Source organism: Coniophora puteana, assembly GCF_000271625.1.
Source record: "Coniophora puteana RWD-64-598 SS2 unplaced genomic scaffold CONPUscaffold_4, whole genome shotgun sequence".
Taxonomy (NCBI): Eukaryota; Fungi; Basidiomycota; class Agaricomycetes; order Boletales; family Coniophoraceae; genus Coniophora; species Coniophora puteana.
The window spans coordinates 85,397-105,765 of record NW_006913056.1 but is presented as its reverse complement, the minus strand read 5'-3'; the positions used below and the strand labels follow the sequence as shown (position 1 = coordinate 105,765).

Genomic DNA, 20,369 nt, shown 5'->3' with positions numbered 1-20,369 from the left:
CTTTTTTTCGGCGCTCAAGAGACATCGATGCATCAAGACACTAGTCGCACTGGTCCCAAGACTTGTCGTAAATCCGAGACAGCCAGGTTCATGTACCTTATCCTCTAGCTATATAATACGTGTGTTGTTGTGTGCATGAATCAGACACACCCCGTTGCTCGCTGACATCTGAAACTATTCGATCTGCTGGTCCCGCCCCATCGAATCTCAAATGTCCTTGATCGAGCCAGCCAGCCTCGCCCGTCCTGCCCCAAGCAAGGCCGTGGGTGAATGGCCTTTGGCGCGACAAATTTTCGCCCGCTCCCGAACGGTGAGCGTCTGATGCGACCCCTAAGTCCTCAGGCCTCAAGGTTTACCGCAATACAAATGCCCAGGTAGACTCAGGAGTCGGATAGGCCTCCAATGGAGACAAATAGAGATCATAGGCCACACCGTAGACCAGGCGCTCGAACTCCGCGGAACAGAAAGAGCCCCACCCAGGTGAGGGCCAGATCTATTCATTCCTCTGAGTCCGTACTGTAGACCCGTGCCCGGCTTGCACTGTTGAGCTTTATTTGCTGTCAACTTGAAGTCCCTCCGAATCATCGGGACCGCACGGCAGCCACCCGTCCCGAGCTCGGCCTACTCGCCCGCTTGCCCAATTGTGTGTGGGTCCAGAGCCTGGATCTCAGACTTAGACCGAAGTCTAGAGACGGACTGATAGAGGGTTGGAGAGGTAGGCCGAGAGAAGAGCTGGCCCGGGGTGTACGCGCTACAAGCCAGTCTGAAGGGCCGGTGCCAGATGGGTCACGCGCGTACGCTGGATCCGTCCAAATGCGTCCAGAGGAGTCTGAAAAAGACCCACGAGAGAATGGGTATATATGGGGTGCCGCAGCTCAGACTCCTTCATCCTTCCCTCTCGTCTCTGCCTCCCCCTCTGTGGTGGGACGTTTCCGGGTTTTAGTGTTTTTTCACTTTTACCTTTTCTGAGATCGCCCTTGACTCGATCGACTCGAGTCTATCTCATCTGTCTTTCTTCACTTCGACGATTTCAATCGGTCGATCGTTATCATGGGCTCAAAATTATACGTTGGGTAAGTCGTCATTTTATCCTCGGCATCTTCTCGGCATCTCCATTTCCTTCAAAATTTTTGATACACATACTGACGCGGGCGTTATCAAACGTTCCAGGAATCTGAGCTGGAGCACCGGTGACGATGGCTTGCGTAATGTTCGTACCCTCTTATCTTGCCCTCCCTGTACCCGTCCTGATCTTGCCCCTGATCCGCAGGCTTTCGGGCGCTATGGCGCAGTTACCGATGTGCGTCCCGACTTTTGTTGCCCCCGCTCCTCGACGCTCCTTCCTAGATTCATGGGTTCTCATTGCTGACCTGAATCCCCTCAACAGTCGATCGTGATGCGCGACCGCGAGACGGGGCGCTCGCGCGGCTTTGGCTTCGTCACATTCACCACTGCTGAGGAAGCTAATGCTGCGATGGGCCAAATGGACCAGACCGAGCTTGACGGCCGCACGATCCGTGTCAACGTCGCCAACGCCAAACCCTCTGGCGGCGGAGGAGGCGGTTACGGTGGCGGTGGCGGTGGCTACAGTGGCGGTGGTGGCGGGTACAGTGGAGGTGGAGGGTACAGTGGAGGGGGAGGGTACCAGGGCGGCGGCGGCGGCTATCAGGGAGGTGGTGGCTACGGAGGTGGCGGCGGCTACTGAGCCAACCTGGGGCACTCGCTCCGCATCTGGGCGTCCATGGGTATGTGTACGCGCGTGCCTGTGGACGGAACTCGGGTGCAAGCGCTGGCCATGGGAGGAAACGCCGTGTTTCTGTAAGGTATGCCTTTGCCTATCAGTGACTCCCAAGGCAGAGCCAATGCTGACGAGAATCATTTTCACTTTTCCGGTTCCGCCGATCCCTTTTGATGCACGTTGCGTTTGTGATTGTGGCGCAGTAAGTATACCCAGGGCCAAATGTCTGTAGCATTCTTGTCTTTTTGTGTCAGTCTTCTGGGTCGTCTTCATCCCCATTCCATCCATCCAAAGCCTCGTTTCATTACAACACCATGCTGAGTTCCTGTTCGACCATCACAATGTTCTCTTCCTGCTCTCATCCTCTGTAACGTCCATCTTTCTGGGGTTGTCTCGTGTTTGCCGCACATACAGTATGTACATTTTAGCCATACCTGTAGCCTTGACGAAAGTATTATTGGGGTGTCTCTTTTAGCATGGGTCCAGGGTGGAGCGTTGGAAAACAAGGTGGCTTCTGCTGCGGGCAAGATGTTACTCCTAGCTATTGCTCCATGGCGTGGCGGGAGAACAAGAGCGCTTGAGCAATCCACCGCCTCGAAGTCGTGATGTCGAGGAAGCTCTCGTGTGTAACTCAGGGGCGGCGAATTCTTTAGAGTAAAGTGCATCTACATCCCTTCCGTGGAATCAGATGCCACCCCGTCACCTGCATCTTCACCAAGCCTATAGTAAGTGACTCGCCATTTACCCATCTTTGCTTCTCTTCTTTGAGCGTACATCCTCAACTTCTTTCCCTACACCAGCCTTAGCACCGGTCGGGCGCCAGCTTCAGACGCGCGTTGCTCCACACCTGTTCCTAGCTGCGGAGAATTTCCCCAAAGACGCAACCGTAGGATCCCATGGCATAACCTCCAGGAAGTTCGTCACCAATTACATGCCGACTAATTCAATCAACTGGGGTCGTGGTTCGTGCGTTGAGTTCATGATACATCTCCACGGCATACTCCTGCCTCTGGCGCCTCCACATTCCGTCATAACAGTCACACGCCTTGATGCCCTCGCCGACTATAGGCTCCTAATAGAGCCTAGGGTCAGTCAATATTAAACTTGAACGTCAAATTTGAGCGCGAGCATCGGTCGCTTTCCCTCGAAGGCAGAAGATGGGGACGAAAGGGACAGATTTGGGATGCGTAAAGGGTCTTTGAACCTGATCTAATGCCGGTGCGTCTAAACCTAAGCTTGTCCTCCGCGCTTCCTGGGCGGCTGACCGGAAGCGTTGTCGCACGGGCAGGCGACTACATGGCAGGCACGAGACTCGTCCTCAGGTCTCCGGGGAGTCGTCGGGCAAACGAGGTCTGTCTTTTTTTGTCTTCGAAGTCTTCGAGCTCAATTAACCGTTCTTCGATAAAGCACCGTTGAGAACGTACGTCGGTCCCGAACCCGTGAACCTTCGCTCAGGTGTGAAAAAGATAGGGTTCAAGCGCCTAACTTATGATCAGGCGCGAGAGTTCAGGAAGGTCGGTCCACGCGTCAAATGATATGCCGCTTTCGTCGTTATTGACTTTGGTACTTCGTTTTCCAGTAACACATGTACGGCCCGTATTCCTGTAATTGACATTCGGTTTTGAGTAGGTTCATTGTGAGCTCTTATCTCAGCCCTTTTTTATAGCTTAACGCCCATCTGTTGAATTACAGAACGGCGAACGGCGCCAGCGTGTTGTCCGCGCTGGTTTGAGCCATCCAAAAGATATGAGTGCGCCGACCGCTGTCGAATCTCGTGACATACACCCGAACAATACCGCCAAACCAGGCTTCTTTTGTCATACTTTCCCAAGACTCCCCGATCTCCCAACGGTGGTTTACGATTCAATGTTCAACTCCGATCCGCGCGGAGTCAGCTTAGGATGTGACCGTAAGATAGGGGCCTATGCGCTTTATGACCACGTCACCCACTGAATCTGGTACATTATGTCGTCTGGCAACCACCACCTCGATGCTGCAGCTGCCTGCCACACGGCTTCATGGTTTCCCAGTCAACATCACATATCCGACAGGCTCATGCATATAAGCGTTCAATCCTGGGAAGTCAAGTTACTGACACGAACATGAATTCCTGCTCAAGCTCAAGCCTCACAGGCCGTTCTCGAGGAACTTTGCCATAAAGTCTTTAACGAGGAAAGGCTTGCTGGAGCTGGACTCGGTCAAGTAGCAATCTGTATAGCGATCAATGACCGATAACTTCATCATGCTCGATTCGATGGTGCCTAGTCATGGTGCCTGGAACACGCTCGTCGACGTCTGTCGCCATCCTCTGACCGACGTGCGACGTGCGTCGTATGCTTCAAACTCGTATGGAGGACGTCTCGCGTGGGCTTGAAGATCGTCTCTCGTTGCCGGGGAGACTGGGTGAATCTGCCGGCACTACAAACATAGGGTACGTAAATGTTGGACGTCCAAAACTGGTCCCTCTTGACAATTTGCTATCACCTTTCTCCGCTTGTTGTCTCCTCACCTTCTTTTTCCGTTGCCTGTCTTTTAGGATGTTCAATTTCGTATCTTTTGTCGCCTTCTCCACTATCCTTATCTCCGTCTCTCCTGCCCTGGCTGGCTCAAAGGTATGCCCTTTTAACTTGCTCCTGGAAGAAGTGTGCTTAACAGCCCTCAGACATGCAAGACGGCTCCTATCATGTCTCGGGGCATCGCCGAGCAGACCTACCCCGCCGTTCACAATGCCGAGAGGGCCAAGTACGATGCCCAGCCTCTCGCGTGGAACGCAACTCCCGCGAGCGCAGCTCAGCCTTGGGCGGAGAAGTGCACTTTCGAGCACGGGAGGAAATATCAGTCCCTACGGTGATACCCCTATCTTCTGCGCTTGTATCAACTGATATTCCTCATTCTCACTCCGTAGAGAACCTCGCCGCGGGAACCGGTAACTACACTGCTATCAATGCTATCAACAACTGGGATAGCGAAGCTTGTGTGTATTTCCAGCGTTGTCTCACCCTCCTTATCGTTCGCGCTGACGGGGGTATCCTCATGTAGCGCAATACGACCCCAGCAACCCCACTTAGCATCAGGATTTTGACACGTGCATTAACCGCACTTTCCTGACTTTGCCAGAGTGAACCTACTTTCCCAAAAGTTGAAACCGCAATTCTGCTACATTTGAGGATTCAAGTCGGTTTGAAAGACTCATAGCTTACTCTTCATAACGAGAATTGCATCTAAAATGCCACTGATGCGGTGTTCTAGCCAAATATTCTCCAGTAAAGAGCCGAAAATACCGAAAAAGTAGGTTCATCTCGGCAAAGTCAGGATAATGCATATGCCGGTAAAACGGTTTGTCATTTTCCTGATGTATTCGCACTGGACGCAAGTCGCCGGAAGAACACCAAGCAGCTTGGCTGTGCCGTTGCGGTGTGCGATGGCATATTCCCTGCTAGTTATGACGTAGGCTTCTTTCGCCTGAAGTGCCTGGCTGCCATTCATGCTCACGTAAATTTCTCTTCTCCCGTAGAAAGCTCAGTACTATGTCTGCGAGTACTACCCTACTGGAAACGTCATTGGGGAGTTTGCGTGAGTTCCTCGTGTCCGTCAGTCAGGCGTTCCTTAACGCTCATCCCGGGGTTGGGCGGAACGTTGCGTAAGGATTTTATCCCTCGTATTATTCGATGCATCGCTTGTACGCCTACATCCGAGATTAGGATAATCTGAACCGCGTGGGAGTGTAAGCTCGGACCAGTGTTAGCTGGCGAACTTGAGATATCGGTTTTCTCGGCTGCCTTATTTCATCTTCATCTCAGAAAATCAGGACGATAAGCTGGGGCCTCTCCTAGTCAGGTCCTACGGGAAAACGCGTCAGGATGGTCCAGCGCTTATCTGCGCACATATTCGGCAATAAGCACGTGGACGCTGGAGTCCGTTGTATAGCACTGTACAGCAATTTGAAGCTGCATACCTGTGCACGCTCAGACTCAGTGACCTCGGCTTTGCTCACCGACGTACCGTTCACGAAGATCGAAGGTTGCAGTCTGGGCTACTCTAATACCCGGCTACAAACCACTCACGTTCCTTCCGACTGTTTAGTTCCACGCGATCAACATGGGTAGCAGTCGCGAGGAATGGTGGTACAAGCTCTCTCAGGAGTGCGCGCAAGGCGCTATCTATGACTCATCGGAACGTCAACCGCACTCTAGATGCCTTCCGGGAACCAGGGCGGACATCCTTCAAGACCTCAAGGAGCTCGTCAATAACACTGACCGCAAGGTCATCTGGATCTCTGGCGAGGCCGGTTCCGGGAAGTCATCCATCGCGCACACATTTACTGATCACTTGCGTGGTGAGGGCAAGCTCGCGGCCACATTCTTCTTTTCCAGGAAGCATGCCAAGCGAACCACCTTCAAGCATGTACTTCTCACGATTGCATACCAGCTAGGACTGCAGCACCATCGCGCTAGAGACATTATCGCGAGAGCAATCGCTGATGACCCCGCTCTCCTCACCCTCGAAAAGTCTCATCAGGATCAGCTCGAGAAGCTCGTCATTATTCCTCTTAAGGATCTCGCTGCTACAGTTTGGAGGGGCCAGTTGGGCCAGTCGCTCATCCTGGACGCACTTGATGAGGGTACTGCAGACGGCTTGTCTCATCTTAAACCATTCATCTTCACCATCTTCGGCCTGCTTCGAAACCAGTCCCTTCCCATTCACAACATCATCGTCACCAGCAGACTATGGCCTCAGATACGTGCTGCCATGCACAACCAGGAATTGAGAGATGTCGTGAAACCCCTACAGGTCGAAGATTATGACAGCCGCCAGGATGTTGACCTCTTTTTGAGACACTCATTCGATCTCATATATAACAATCACGCACTCTTCGACTTCTCTATTCCGCAGCAATGGCCTCATCCGGACGATTTCTTGATGCTATCGGAGCGAGCTCACGGTCGTTTCATTTTTGCAGCTACGATTGTTAGGCTCGTCGATCAACATGAACCTTGGGATCGTCTCCAGCTGGTTTGCAGCATGCTACGCGGTAATGTAGAGGGTATCTGGGGCGACATTGACCACCTGTACACTTCTATCATGAACAGCGTTGAAGCCTCGGTTCGCAACGAAGCAGAACATTACCTTCGCTTGATCGTCGACCTTGCTGAGCCCCTTCCCTTAGATGGATTACGCGACCTTTTCGCTATCGACATCTGTTCACTGCTCCTACCCTTTTCAGCCCTAATATCTGTTCCTCCTACCGCATCCACCGATGTTGTTCAGATCTACCATACGTCTTTCCGGGACTTTTTGCAAAACGGTAATCTCGGTATGATGGGCCAGGCGGATGTTTCCTCTGAGCAACACCATCAGCTGTCTTTTCGCTGCTTCAAGACCATGGCAAGGCTGTTGAAGCGTGATATATGCGGTCTTCGTGACCCGTCATTCCTTCACGAGGAAATTCTTGGATTTCCACAAAAGCGTGACTCAGTTCCCCAAGCCCTCGTGTATTCCTGTCGACATTGGCTGTACCATCTCCAACTATGCGTACCAGAAAACGGGATGATGGGCGCGATTTCGGACTTTGTTGAACGCCGACTATTACATGCTATTGAGGTCTACGCGGTACTCGGCGAGCTCGGTACTGGAGCTCAGATGCTTAGAGCTGCCCGTGATCTCATCATGGTAAGTTGAGTACTTATAAGGCCGTTGAGTCAGCTAACTCTTGGTGACTCTAGACTTGGTCCCAGCAGCCATTTGCGCAGAAAGACCTTGTTTTGCATTTGCTCCATGACGCCTGGCGGATGACCCTGGATTTCTTCGATCCGATCAGCTCTTCCGCCCTCCATATCTACGAATCAGCCCTGCCGTGTTGCCCATCCCAGTCGCGTATTCGTGCTACTTATGGGATTTCCGAGGAATCAGTGGTTTTGTTCGAGGAAGGCTTGGATGATCAATGGAGCTGTGTCACGCGTGAGATAGAGACGAAATTTGTCAACATAGACGCCACTTCCCTGTCACCCGATGGCTCCAAGATTGCAGTCTTGACACGACTTGGAGAGAACGAATGGCCATTGTTCTCCGTCAAGATATGGGACACGACGACAGGGCGTCTTTTGACCCAATTTGAAGTTCCGTTCATTCGCACGGACTTCCTTTCGGTGCATTACAATGGCTCTTATCTAGCCCTGTATCGCAAACTGTCCCACGAGCTCTCCCTATGGCATCTACCAAGTGGTACACCCGTGGTTCTCGACTGTTTTCCAACAGAAAGGACATGTCCATGCGAGGCCGTCGCACTATCCCATGATGGGCATAAGATGGCTCTTATGTCTTTGCATGACACTGCCAGCGGTACACTCCTAAGGATTCGTATCTACAGGATTGAAACCGTCGAGCGGCTGTTGGATTACTCCGTAACTCTTGTCTCTCTCACAGGCTTTGACAGAGAATCTTTTGGCATCCCAGGAACAATGGAGTTCTCCAACAAAAACGATCTCCTATTGCTTCACATCGGAAGGCGCATTGCTGTTTTCAGTGCCACCAGCGGCCGAGCGCTCCAAGTTGACAACACACGCTGCGGCGCTCATATGCTGAAACCATGTCTGGTCATATTTAGCCCCAACGACGACTGGATCATTCACTTGACCACATACACCGATGGAGGTACCGAAGTTGACGTGTTTGCGGTCAAGCATACTACCGATGGTTCAGTTCCAGACGGATCCCTGATAACCACGAATGCCCAATCACCCATCCAAAATCCGCTCAAACCGCTCATTGAGCCCTTGATATATTCTACCGGACTCGTCGGAGTAAAAGTAGGCGATAGGATCTCTAGCATTTGCGGATCAAGCCGGACTTTATGGGCGTCCGAAAAGGCGGAATGGGTAGGAGCTTTGGTACATGGCCGGCATGATGGGATAGCCACAGGGACTATATCGGTTCTCAGTGTTCGTCAAGCTTCCCAGTCGACTAACCCCCAGCGTTCGAACGTCCCAGCTCTGCACCGCTCCTGGGAACCTGGGAGCAACTTACGCATCTACGCATATGACCCGGGAGATGGGTTCCACCTCGTCAGTCATCCTACATCTGACCCGGACACCACCCCTTTAATGTCCGACAAAGCGTATTGGGACGCGCCCTTTAAACACCACAGTTTCTCGCCCAAGTCGAAGTACGTATGTCTCCGAGGCTCAATATCTCCCGCCGTCCGTTCAATCAACCCTCCACGTGCACAAGAGTTTCAAATTTGGGAAAGGAGCTCTCGTATTCTTCTTGGAACTACTTCCTTGATGGCGACCCTCTTCCACCGAATCAGTTTCTCTGAAGACGAAACCCTAGTAGCGGCCATCTATACCCAAGGCGACTCGAAGGTTTTCATGTTTACAGTTTTATCTCTGGAAAATGGCAAAGTCGAAATGTTGACACAATTCAGAGCCGAAACGGATGGCTATGGCGCATTTTACGAGATGAGCTTGGTGCGCCGCGACTCAATTGACTACTGGTACACGAAAACTCGAGGTGGAGGTGTCAAGCACTTTCGATGGAGGAGGACAACAAACGATATCATTCAGATTGAAACCAGACCCGAGGCCGTTGAAAGATTGCTGTGTTCAAACAGCATCGAGCATTCACCAGGATTCACGCGAATGTACTCTCGCGACTATATCGTAACTCTGAAGCAGCCGGCGACTGGTCCCGAGCATCACTGGTCATACGAGGTGAAGGATCGTGATAAGACTCGGAAAGTCTGTTTCGATAGTTCGCTTTGGTCCGATATCTGTTTGGATGCAGATGGCTGGCTTAGGATGGATACACGTCGCCTTTTCTGGCTGCCAAAACGATATAGGCCAAAACGTCTTAATTTGAGGATAGAGGGCAACAGGGTAACGATGTTGGGAATCGAGGGTGGAAGCCATATTACATTCCGATTAAACACTGAAATTCGCTACTTTGCATGATTAGCGTACCAACATTTACTCGAACCATGCTCGCATTCTGATACATACACACAGAGAAAATCTGATTATTTGGTGCATGATCTACAGCAGGATCAGCACTGAGCGTCTTCGTACCTTTATTGATTTTCGAGATCTAAACAAAGTCAAACCAACACAGGAGTCCTAGAAGAAAACTTTCTGAAGATATCTCCCCACTCCTTCGACGTCGTTGACGACTGCACCGACAAAGCCATCAGGGCGGAGAATAACGACTACTGTCTCACCCTCAGTAGCCTTGTAACCGGAGTACGCGTGACCGTCTCGATCGACGAGCGCGAGAGCACCGCCCGAACCACCTGAGGCGCCCTGGGGCAGAACGACGATGGGACGAATGGCGTCCTCCGAGTGCTTCTGCAGCGAATCAAGGATAGACTTCGCAGAGTTGACATCGGACGCGAAAATGAGCACCGAGTGGTGCGTCACCCTGAACAGATCGAAAAACGTATACTCCTTTCCCTCTGCGTCCACCAGTCTAGCCGCATCCGGTGCCCGATCACCCGCAACAGGTGTCGTTCCCTCTACCGCATCCCCATACGCTGCCATGGACTCCGAATCCAGACCCGTGCTGCGCTCCTCGAGTACGATCGGCGACCGGCGGTAGTTGACGCCGAGCATGCGTAGGCGGTCCTCGCGCTTCCACGCGTCGTCCGCGCCGGATGCTGTCTTCTTAAACAACTCGGTGGTGATGTTTAGCATCTCGGCGATGACGGGGAGGCGCTCTGCGCTGTACGAGTCGAGAAGGGAGGGCGGTGATAGGTTCTTGAGGACGAGCGCGAGTTTCCAAGAAAGGTTGATCTATGCAATAGGCGGCCGATTTGAGTTCTTAAGTGGGACGGGTGGGAAATATAGGGGCTTACAGCGTCTTGCACACTGGAGTTGAGGCCTTGGCCACCGGTGGGGCTATGAACGCTACGAGGCGACGTTAGCTGCGACATCCCTATGACCGAGACAAATCAGACTCACTGCGCAGCGTCACCAGCAACGAACACCCTCCCGACTCCGAACTTGTCAACCATGCGCATGTTCGGCCTGTGATGTGAAGATGAGACTGGCGTATCGGGGAGAAGATCAGAGGAACCCTCACTTCCATTGGCCTTTCCAAACGAGTTCCTTGAACTGTATCTCGGCCGGCACGGCCTCCTGAATCACGGCGAAGATGACCTCTTTGCTTCCTTCCGGGTCGAGCAGCTTGTCGATGTCGATCTCGGGACCTCCGATCATTAACGCCCATCCATCGTTGTCAACACCGACTTCGCGCATGGGACGCAGCATGACGCTGTAGAACGTTTATGTCAGACCAGGTGTCGGTATGCAGAAGGGATGATGAATTACGTCTTTGACTTGAAATCGCCAAATCGATGCCAGTGGTTGTAATCGAGCTTGTCGCAGGTCATTCGCACGTCGCCAACGAGCATCCGGAACGTGTCAGGCGTATTTCCAGTAAAAGAGAGTCCAAGACCCTTGCGTGTAGCACCTTCAGAGCTCGCTTAGCCTTGCTTACAGACAGCAGATAGACGAAACCAGCGCTTACCTCGCGCCCCATCAGTGCCGATAAGGTATTGGACGTGCACGGTCTCCTTATTGCCATCATTCTTGGAGAGATGGGCAGTGACCCCGTTTTCGTCTTGCTCGAACGTGGTCAACTCCGTGCCCAGCTCAGGCTCACAGCCGTACTTGGCGAGATGACTCCGGATGTAGCCCTCGAAGCCGCACTGGCCGATCATGAGTGGGTTGGGCTGTAAACAATGAGTTAAACCTCCGAACGCTGCACACAGAAACGAAAGCTGACGTACGTATGGAAGATGAACTGTGCTGGTTTTGAGCTCGACGAACGGCTCATCTCTCACGATATCGAGAGTGCCGAACCGGTAGGAACGGTTGCTGCCAAGCGGGTAAAGAGCCCGGACGAGATCTGTGGCTCCAAGTTGGTGAAGAAGTTCCATCGTACGGGGTTGGATGCCACATCCCCGAGAGCCAGGGTGGAGGAAGTCATTCTTCTCGATGAGCCGGACTGGCACACCGTTGCGGAGTAGAACGAGGGCCGCGATGAGTCCTGCTGGGCCTGCGCCAGCCTACAAACTCTGCATTAGATCTTAAAGAGGGAAGAGAACAGCAGAGGACGCACTATGAGGACAGGAGGCGTATCAAACTGTTGAGCAGGCATAATGAGGAGACTTTGAAGAGGCTCGTGGTCAAGCGAGAATGGACGTTTGAAAGCCAACTTTCTGTCGCTGAGAGTCCCTTTTAAGCATAGCGAGCTCGTAGCTGCACAGACATCTCTGGAGCGACGTCACGTTGCATGGTCCCAAGGCCCGACGAGATGGACCGGGAGTCTGCAGAAGTCGACATGAGCGGGTGATTGGCAGCTTCCCATAGCCTCCGATCACGTTTTTAACAACATGTGGCTGTGTCGCCATGCATTTGCGGTTGGCCGCGGCGCGCAACTGTTGTTCGCACTTTCATCGCTGTGCTTCTGTATCCATGCAGAGTCATCCATGCAAATTTATTCAAGGGCTTTCGTAATCTAGACAAGCTCTTGAGCCCCTCTTCACATCCAGCCTTTACCTGAGGACCCTGAAACCCACAGCGAATCATGCTGTCGACCTGTACCCGCCGCTTGGAGAACTTTGGACGCTGAGCAGCTAGGTGAGCGTAGCTTTATTTTGAAAAGTTCACCAACACGTAGGAGAGACCAGATAGATCCATGTGATATCTCCCATCTTGCACGGTATATTGAAATCAACCCGGGATAATCCTCGAGTCAGACACAAACTCAACATGATGGAAGTTACAAGCGGGACTGATATGTGTATGCGGGTGTTTCACTGGTGCGCGGCCTCTTTGATCCACCGGAGGATATTCACGATCTAATATCTTAGAAGGCAACCCCATATGCTGCTGCAGGAGTACTTGCCTCGCATCACCATCAGGTCCTAGAGTGCTACAGAACATAACAGGCTTTTTGTATGTATGCCGGAGTTTATTTTGAGCTTTTGTGCCCTGAAGGATGTTAAATCATCACAGAACAGGAACCAGATCTGGAAGACCCATGGGCATTTTATTAATCCGTGACTTCACTGCTTTTGTGATGTCAGTGAAATTAGTACGGAGCTCATCAAAATAAAAAGGGAGAGCACCAGACCTAGTCATCGCTCTATTCCAAGCTTCGAGGCTATTATCGCTCTCGGGCGCGGATGGCATTCTCTTCAATCTTGCGGCAAGTGTTCCTGACAGCCTGTATCCCCGTTTTCAATGACTCTTGTATCGTCATGTAGGCAATTTGAGCATCCTATGCTCATTGATTTGTACCGTGCGAAGAGATCGCAATTCGCCCCTTGATTGTAAGGTACGATACCACGAGACCTTCCCGGGTCGTTCTCCGGGGCCGTATAAGATAATAGCTTCTCTCTTCCCTCCCTCACGGTGACCGCCCGCGTTTCTCAGCCTGAGATAGACTATGAACTTTACCTCTATTCAGGCTGTTCAAGACGCGTACGATATCTCCCACTTCATGTTGCTGTTTCAGAACCTAATCTGGTCCGTACGCAGACAATTATGTAGATTTGCAAGATACTCCAGATTAGGTACGTTACAATGTTTATCTCACAAGAACGTTATTGATCATTTCATCAGCACTCGCCATTTGGGACCTCGTACTGAGCATGGGATGCGAGGTAGATGCCATCTGGAGACCCAAGTGTCACTTCTTGAGCTTCCTTTACCTGGTCTCCCGATATCCAGTCGTAGCGTATTCTATGTGGACGGCTCTGCACAGAGACGCTGACGCACAGGTGCGCAATCTGGTATCATGCACGGATGACTATGCTGACGTTTTTCCTAACCCACACGCAGTGAGACAACCATCCCATTCCGATGGGACCGTTGATGAATGTCTCTGTATAGCTGCCATATCATAGACATGTCTACTACTTCATCTTCATTGTCTCCGACCAACGTTGCAACGATCAGTGAGTATATCGTATTCTATCCCCAGTATTCGTGACTCAGATGGAATCAAGTTGCATTCCTATTGCAATTGTATATAAGAAGAAATCAGCTCAAGATTCGTCCGGTCAGGTTGTCTCCGTTCATGCCATTTGCCTTGATGGTGATACTTCCGAACATGGTAAGTAGGTCACTAGCTCTTGGAAGCTGAGCTTCAAATTTACGACTGATCGTTCAGTGCCGAATTCCTGCTGTGAATCGTTTCTTTATGGATTATCCAATGTACGTCCTTACTCGATCATGTGCAAGGCTTTGTAAGCGTAACTTACAGTAATTCCAGGAGTTAGTATTGGCATGAGCATGTGGATTCTTCTGATCAAGTGGCGGGCGCTAGTGACTATCCTGGCTTTTATAGCCTTATGCGTGTTAAACGCGCTAGCTATGGGTAAGGAAATTGCTTCTTACTTTCCCCCGTGTCCGACTGCATAATCTGACGGGACCTGGGGGCAGCAATGATCATTCCTCGCTTAGCGGCCATCGTTCGCAGGAACGGAGGAATCCGAGCGCTCAGCACAAGGAAGCTATTCGGGCTTGTAATGATCAGTGGTATGTCCTTCAGTGCATTGATCGGAGATACTCTTCATTGATGCCCACGCGTCTTAAAGTTACATTGTTGCTGAAGTAAGAGGCTGCGTTGCACTACCTACTCATCCTCTGACATGCATGTCTTAAACCCAGCGTTATCGCAGTCTTCCGTGTGGGAGTAAGGATTCTTCCGGTTCCGCTACCGTCTATTACTGTGTCAATCAAGCTCCCGCACGACCTCTTCGAAGCTGGAGGCATGGCTTCACCTGCATACAACATCTTCCTCAATAGCTTCATTCTCGTACTTCCCTCCATTCTCGTCTCGCGCTGCCTACTCTATATGTTCGACAAGCAGGAAGAGGATGTGCGTATGCATCCAGAAACCGAAAGCTTACCCGAGTCGAAGGATCCGTTTGCGGCTAATGGACAATCCAGAAAAGCGGAATCAGGTCTGGTGGAGGAAATGGGATTCTATGTCGTTACGAGAAAGCAGACGAGCGCATGATGTAATAATGCTATCAACTTTTGTGTGGCTATCGTCACAAAAAAGAAATCGTCCGAGGGTGAAACTTTCAAGGCTTACTATCTAGGACAATGCTCGATTTAAATGCTTGAGTGTTCAATAACAACAGGTTCGGTCTCTGTGGGGTTGGAGGCAGCGTGCGAAAACCGGACGACGATGGTCTTGCGGTACTCGGCGCGCCTTGTTGGCTTCTGTCCACACCACTCATGAATACCGGTGTCAGCTTTGGCATACTATACCCAGCTGGTACGTTATCTGTTGATCAAACGTAGTACCATACTATGGTTCCTCATACCGCCCATGAACTCCAGTGCGAGAAACTCTAGATCTGATGCCTCGATGTTGCTTCTCACGTCGCAGCCTCAGTGTTACTTATACTCGCATCAGCATCAAGTCTATAAGTAGAATTTGTGAGTATTCCGGAGTCTACCTAGGGCTTCTACTCATACTATATCATCACAGTCCACGACCACCGCATAGATTCACTGCCTTCATGATGCCCATGAAAGGGGACGAGCTTCATCAAGGCAAGATAAACAGCTAATAATAGCCGGCTCTGCAATCCGCTTTCCACCCCTTCACTGCTATGTTTACACAGCTCGGGCCCGAATAGCTATCAGCTTCATCTCGCTGCCGGCGGTCTGTCCGCCTCGCCCTGTGTCATGTGGAGGTCAGCGAAGGTGCCCTCTTTCTTATCTCCTCGCCCGAGGTGTCTTCCCCCCACTACAGCCACTGATGTAACCCTCTCCGAAAAACGTGCAGAAAGACCCTTGATTTCGGGTATTCTCTTGATATCCACATTTGTGGGCGCTCCCCATAGGCAGTATAAGATTATAAGCTATGGTCACCTTCATATTCTCTCCCTTACTCTCTTCGCCCCTGTAGAAATGGACGCTGCCATAGTCTTCGCTGCGAAAGAGGGGTACGCATTGATTTTTTAGTACCCACAACGTTGCTAATATAGACTGATTCGTTGGGCTTTAGACAGATCTCCAAGCTCACGTCCTACTCCAGACTAGGTAAGTTGCCCTATGATAGTCACTATGTTCGCGGATGCCTACTGATATCAAGTCTGCCGGTAGCACTTGTGGTCTGGGACATTGTTGTAAACATGAGACGTGAAGTAGACCTCATCTGGCGACCGAAATTCCGCTTTTCAAGTCTGTTATACCTGATGGTCCGATACCCAATCATTGCGTACTCAATTTGGGCGGTTGGGTACAAACTCTCTACTCCGCAGGTGCGTCTGCAAACTCATAGTATTACTGGCTCACTGGGCTTATGTTCACCGTACCTTCCTAGTAAGCTGATCAGCGCGACTGATGTAAATATTGTGCTCAAAGTCTGAGTATAGCTGCGACGCCCTAGACAAGTTTACCTTCTCGATATCACTGTTTCCAACACGAATCGCCACGATCAGTGAGTGAACCCATAATTCCTCCTCGGACCAGTGACTTAGCGGTGTCAACAAGTATCATTCGCGATGAGGGTATACGCAGTGACGGATCGCGGGCGCTTGATGATAGGCCGCATCATGATTGCCCTACTTGCCCTTGCCGGGATATTGGTGGTAGCATTAGACATAGTGAGTTCCAGTGGTCATCGTTCCAATTTATACGAGACTCATTATTTTTGATAGGCTCAAATACCTAACATGGGCTGCAGCCCCTCAGATTACCCACTGTACGTCTACCTTGAAAGTTACAAGTGGTCCAACTAACGACGCTGTTGCCATGGTCTCGCAGGAGTAAGCTTCCCCGAATTGTATCCCGGATCAACTTCTCTAAACAACAGGCACTAGTGACTGCCCTAGTCTTCATATCACTCTGCGTGTTTGATGTTCTCGCTACGGGTATGTCAATGCTCCCTGCCAAAAGCACGGAGCTCGGTTGATTGAACGACCGTAACCTTGCCTCAGCGATGATTCTTACACGGATGACCACCATCGTCCGCTTGAACGGAGGAACGAAAGCGCTTGACATATCGACGTTGACTGGAGTCGTTGTCGCTAGCGGTACGTCTTCCCTTTGTCTATTCGCTTTTTAGACTTCATCAGTGCTAAACTGTTAGTTCAGGCCTCATGTTCTTTGTGTAAGCTTCTCATGTCCACCAATAACCCCCTTCCCCCTTCACGCAACCTTGCTATCTGATATAGCGTCGTCACCATCGTGCAAGTCGGAGCAGTAATCCTGTACTACGTACGTCCCTCCCCCCAAAATACTCGTCCCGACTTCTCATCATCTATCATCCACAATCCCCAGGTCCCATCAAACGCATACAGCACCTTCCTGAACAACTACACCCTCGTCCTCTCCGCCGTCCTCATCTCGCGCTTCCTCCTCGACCTGCGCGAGATCGCGTACGAGCCGGACGAGGCGACCATTGCTGCGCTGAGGAGCCTGCGGTGTGCCGCTGGCCCGGCTGGCGGAAAACATTCGACGATCGGGTTCGTGCGCGACTTTGAGGATCCGTTTGGGTTTGATATTGATGCTGGAGACTTCGAGCGTGAACTTGATGCAGAAGTGGCTGGTGTTATGCGTCGGCATGTGGTTGAGCGGTGCCCCCAGGTTCGGAGTGTGTCGCCATACAAGGGTGCAGAACGGGTTGAACCCAGAGAGATGATAGACATACGGAGGAACGCGATGGAAAGCACCAGCTCGGAGGACGACTTTGCTGACTACTTGAGATGGGAGAAAAGTTTATGCCAGCAGTAGTGTTTATCACGCATGAGAACGTATTCTAGTTCACATAATAACCAAGCCGGAATGAGTGGTGTGAGCAATGCTATTAATTATCCGATCAACCAAAGGCTGAAGCGAACATAATACCGTACTAGTTACAATATCGTATGTAACATACGAGCGCTACAGTATACTGTACCCCGATGATCCCTCCACGAGCGCTACACCAACCTGCACTCCATCCCCCGCGTCCTACGCAGCAACAGCCCCGACCCGCTTCCTAACCTGCCCCGCCCGCCCCGACCCGCGCCCCTGCGTCTTGTTGAAGATGACAACGCGCCCGGCCTCGCCCGCGCGCCCGGAGCGCCCCGCGCGGTGCAGAAAGTCGATCATATTGCGCGGCTCGTCGACGATGAACACGTGCCGCACGTCCGGCGCGAAGTCGAGCCCGCGCGAGAGGAGCGACGTCGTGATCATCACGTGTGGTGTCACCTTGACGTCCGCGGACGAGGCTGGGGTCGAAGACGCCTCGGAAGCAGCAACAGCAGCAGCAGGGGCAGATGAAGACGCAGCGTCATCCTGGGCAGACGCCTGCTTAACGCGCATGAACCCGTCGAGATGGTGATTATTCCCGAGCCGCCGGCCGTCCGCCACACCCGTCAGCGCGACGCTCTTGATCCCCTTTTCCTCCAGATACTCCGCGAGCTCCTGCACCCGGCTCCGCTTGTTGCAGAACACGAGCACCTTGCTGAGGTGCACCTGGTGCTGCTTCTTGTAGCACGCGAGCGCGTCCTCCGACCACACGCGCCGCAGCCGCCGCTCGATGTCCGCGTTCTTGTTGCCGCCCGTCCAGCCTGCGTACTCGGTCCGCAGGTTGCGCGGGAGGTGGTGCAGGTTTGGCGAGGCGAGGCGCGTCAGTGCGGGGTGCGCGGCGTCGAGGTAGGCCGCGAGTGAAGCAGGAATGGTCGCGGAAGTAAGGACGAAGTTGAACGGGTAACTGACGGGCTCGAGAGACGTGCTCGAGCTGGAGTTATCCTTGCCCTTCGCGGCATGGGCGTTGGTGTTGGGATCCGGGAGGAGAGGCTGGCCAGGGGTAAACGAGACGGGAACGCCGCGGGCAGCGCTGATGTCTGCGAGCAGGCGGCGAGTGGATTCCTGAAAGTCGGGGTCTACAAGAGCCAGTCAGTCACGAAAACGCATACCAAAAAAATTCAGCAACGCACCGAACAGCACATCCGCCTCGTCGACCACGACCCACTCCACGTTCTTGAGGCCGACCTCCGGCTTCTCGGCGTAATACTTGCGCTGCGTCGCCCCTTCCTCCCCGTCCTCCTCCACCAGCCCCCTCTCGGCCCTCTTCTTCTGATCTCGCTCCTCCCAATTCCATCCCCGCCCGCGCGACAGCTCCAGCATCTTCGCCGGCGTACCCACAAACACATCCACCGGCCTCGCCTGCTGCGACCCCTGCCTCCGCACCTCAGCCTCAGACTCGGGCGCGGCACCGGCAGCAGCAGCAGCAGCAGCAGCAGCAGCGGGATCCGAGTCAAACACAACGCCATCAAAGTCCCTCGCCATCTTGGACGCGCTGCGGTGGCGCGACAGAGCGCGCGTTGGCGCGCTGCTCGGCGTGTTCGCGCGGGAGGCGCACACGACGCGCAGCTTGATGTTGTGCAGGAGCGACTTGGCGAACACCGCGAGCTGGCGCGAGAGCTCGTGTGTCGGTGCGAGGACGATGGCGCGCGGGTTCATCGGGGGCTGGTCGTCGTCTGCGGACGAGGAGGAAGGGGAAGCGGGGCCAGCGAGCTCGGCGCGCTTGAGGTCTTGTAGCATAGGTAGAAGATATGCGATCGACTTTCCGGAGCCTGTTTCAGATGCGAGGAGGTACTGTCTCCACTGATCCTGGCTTTGACCATCCGCCTGTACTGCCTTGGGCGCCTTGAACAAATGCTTGAGCGATAGCGCCTGAATCGGCGTCGGCCGTGCGTCGGCCGTCAACGCCTCCTTCACCGACTCCAACAGACCCTCCATGAGCGGCGGCGACGTAAAGTCTCTCGGCAGATCGCGCGCTGCTGGCACAGAAGTCGAAAAGTCGAGCTCGTCCTGCAACATCTGGCCCGCGCGGGTGCCGCTGAGATCCGCACCCGAACCAGAGGCCACGGCAATGTTACTGGCACTAGCACCAGCAGCACCATCACCGCGACGCACCCGCCCCCTCTCCTTCTCCCTCTCCTTCTCCTTCGCCCGCTGCGCCTCCCTCAACTCCTTCAACTCTCTAGCGCGCCGCTCCTCCCTCCTTTCCTCGCGCTCCGTGTGCGCCTGCGCCGCAAGCGCCCGCTGCGTCCCCGAGCGCTCAGCCCTCGACGGAGGCCGCGTGCCGAGCGGCTCGGTGCGGTATCGGCTCTGCGAGACGGCGTCGCGGCCCTCGTGCGGGACGGTGTCGCGGACGAAGGACGCGCGCGGGGGGTCCTGGGTCCTGGGCGCGACCTCGAGTCGGCCGCTGGGGCCACCCCTCTTGTTGGACTTGGGCTCTAGGGTGCGTGCGAGGCGTTTTCTGGATGGAGCTGAGATAGGTTGAATACATGGTGGATGAGGGATGAGGTTGACAGTGGGGACTTACTGCCCTGTGTTTGTTTGTGCACAAATCTGCGGTCCGGTAGGGCGAACAAGGCGGGAACCTTCTCCTCTGTTTGTTTAAGCAGGATATTTCTGCAGGCCGGCAAGTAGGCCATGACTTTCGAGAGGTTGGACTGGTCGAGGCGACCAGAGACGCGTTGAGGAAGAAGAGGGGAACGCGTCCTATACGAAAATGAACATTCGCCGAGAAAAGTAAATTAGCCCCTGAGCTCATGGCTCATTCTCCTTAGGTTTCTTTGCCGGATTTTCACCCATAGATGTGCATTCGTAGAGTC

General features: G+C 53.0%; 7 protein-coding genes across 7 annotated transcripts; 5 read left to right on the top strand and 2 right to left on the bottom strand.

Annotated features, from left to right (window-relative positions):
• Window positions 1–899: 899 nt before the first annotated feature.
• Window positions 900–3,357, top strand: CONPUDRAFT_80879 (RNA-binding domain-containing protein). The gene is made up of 9 exons (XM_007768297.1): window positions 900–1,073; window positions 1,171–1,210; window positions 1,271–1,300; window positions 1,388–1,823; window positions 1,946–2,463; window positions 2,539–2,956; window positions 3,027–3,088; window positions 3,146–3,252; window positions 3,318–3,357. The coding sequence occupies exons 1-4, from the start codon at window positions 1,051–1,053 to the stop codon at window positions 1,703–1,705; spliced, it is 411 nt and encodes a 136-aa protein (XP_007766487.1). The 5' UTR covers window positions 900–1,050; the 3' UTR covers window positions 1,706–1,823; window positions 1,946–2,463; window positions 2,539–2,956; window positions 3,027–3,088; window positions 3,146–3,252; window positions 3,318–3,357.
• A 434-nt stretch (window positions 3,358–3,791) lies between these two features.
• Window positions 3,792–4,712, top strand: CONPUDRAFT_80877 (uncharacterized protein). Its single transcript, XM_007768296.1, has 3 exons — window positions 3,792–4,169; window positions 4,275–4,350; window positions 4,401–4,712. Exons 1-3 carry the CDS (start codon window positions 4,087–4,089, stop codon window positions 4,587–4,589), a joined length of 348 nt encoding a protein of 115 aa, XP_007766486.1. The 5' UTR covers window positions 3,792–4,086; the 3' UTR covers window positions 4,590–4,712.
• A 1,124-nt stretch (window positions 4,713–5,836) lies between these two features.
• On the top strand, window positions 5,837–9,053 carry CONPUDRAFT_151654 (uncharacterized protein; the record flags this gene model as incomplete). Its single annotated transcript, XM_007768420.1, has 3 exons — window positions 5,837–7,408; window positions 7,462–8,900; window positions 8,966–9,053. The coding sequence occupies 3 exons, from the start codon at window positions 5,837–5,839 to the stop codon at window positions 9,051–9,053; spliced, it is 3,099 nt and encodes a 1,032-aa protein (XP_007766610.1).
• Window positions 9,054–9,849: 796 nt separating this feature from the next.
• On the bottom strand, window positions 9,850–11,923 carry CONPUDRAFT_120679 (uncharacterized protein; the record flags this gene model as incomplete). The annotated part of the gene is made up of 8 exons (XM_007768419.1): window positions 11,852–11,923; window positions 11,520–11,798; window positions 11,258–11,462; window positions 11,059–11,200; window positions 10,811–11,002; window positions 10,690–10,755; window positions 10,584–10,635; window positions 9,850–10,521 (listed from the first exon to the last, which is right to left on the bottom strand). Exons 1-8 carry the CDS (start codon window positions 11,888–11,890, stop codon window positions 9,850–9,852), a joined length of 1,647 nt encoding a protein of 548 aa, XP_007766609.1. The 5' UTR covers window positions 11,891–11,923.
• A 1,087-nt stretch (window positions 11,924–13,010) lies between these two features.
• CONPUDRAFT_135954 (uncharacterized protein) lies at window positions 13,011–14,690 on the top strand. The gene is made up of 10 exons (XM_007768418.1): window positions 13,011–13,072; window positions 13,171–13,218; window positions 13,276–13,310; window positions 13,360–13,517; window positions 13,630–13,694; window positions 13,746–13,852; window positions 13,910–13,953; window positions 14,012–14,277; window positions 14,337–14,352; window positions 14,410–14,690. The coding sequence occupies exons 2-8, from the start codon at window positions 13,184–13,186 to the stop codon at window positions 14,027–14,029; spliced, it is 462 nt and encodes a 153-aa protein (XP_007766608.1). The 5' UTR covers window positions 13,011–13,072; window positions 13,171–13,183; the 3' UTR covers window positions 14,030–14,277; window positions 14,337–14,352; window positions 14,410–14,690.
• A 976-nt stretch (window positions 14,691–15,666) lies between these two features.
• Window positions 15,667–17,493, top strand: CONPUDRAFT_163712 (uncharacterized protein; the record flags this gene model as incomplete). Its single annotated transcript, XM_007768417.1, has 11 exons — window positions 15,667–15,701; window positions 15,764–15,798; window positions 15,862–16,018; window positions 16,134–16,198; window positions 16,252–16,364; window positions 16,419–16,464; window positions 16,581–16,631; window positions 16,698–16,793; window positions 16,855–16,870; window positions 16,935–16,977; window positions 17,041–17,493. 11 exons carry the CDS (start codon window positions 15,667–15,669, stop codon window positions 17,491–17,493), a joined length of 1,110 nt encoding a protein of 369 aa, XP_007766607.1.
• Window positions 17,494–17,553: 60 nt separating this feature from the next.
• Window positions 17,554–20,221, bottom strand: CONPUDRAFT_100876 (P-loop containing nucleoside triphosphate hydrolase protein). The gene is made up of 3 exons (XM_007768416.1): window positions 20,078–20,221; window positions 18,684–20,021; window positions 17,554–18,629 (listed from the first exon to the last, which is right to left on the bottom strand). Exons 1-3 carry the CDS (start codon window positions 20,187–20,189, stop codon window positions 17,713–17,715), a joined length of 2,367 nt encoding a protein of 788 aa, XP_007766606.1. The 5' UTR covers window positions 20,190–20,221; the 3' UTR covers window positions 17,554–17,712.
• Between the last annotated feature and the right edge of the window lie 148 nt (window positions 20,222–20,369).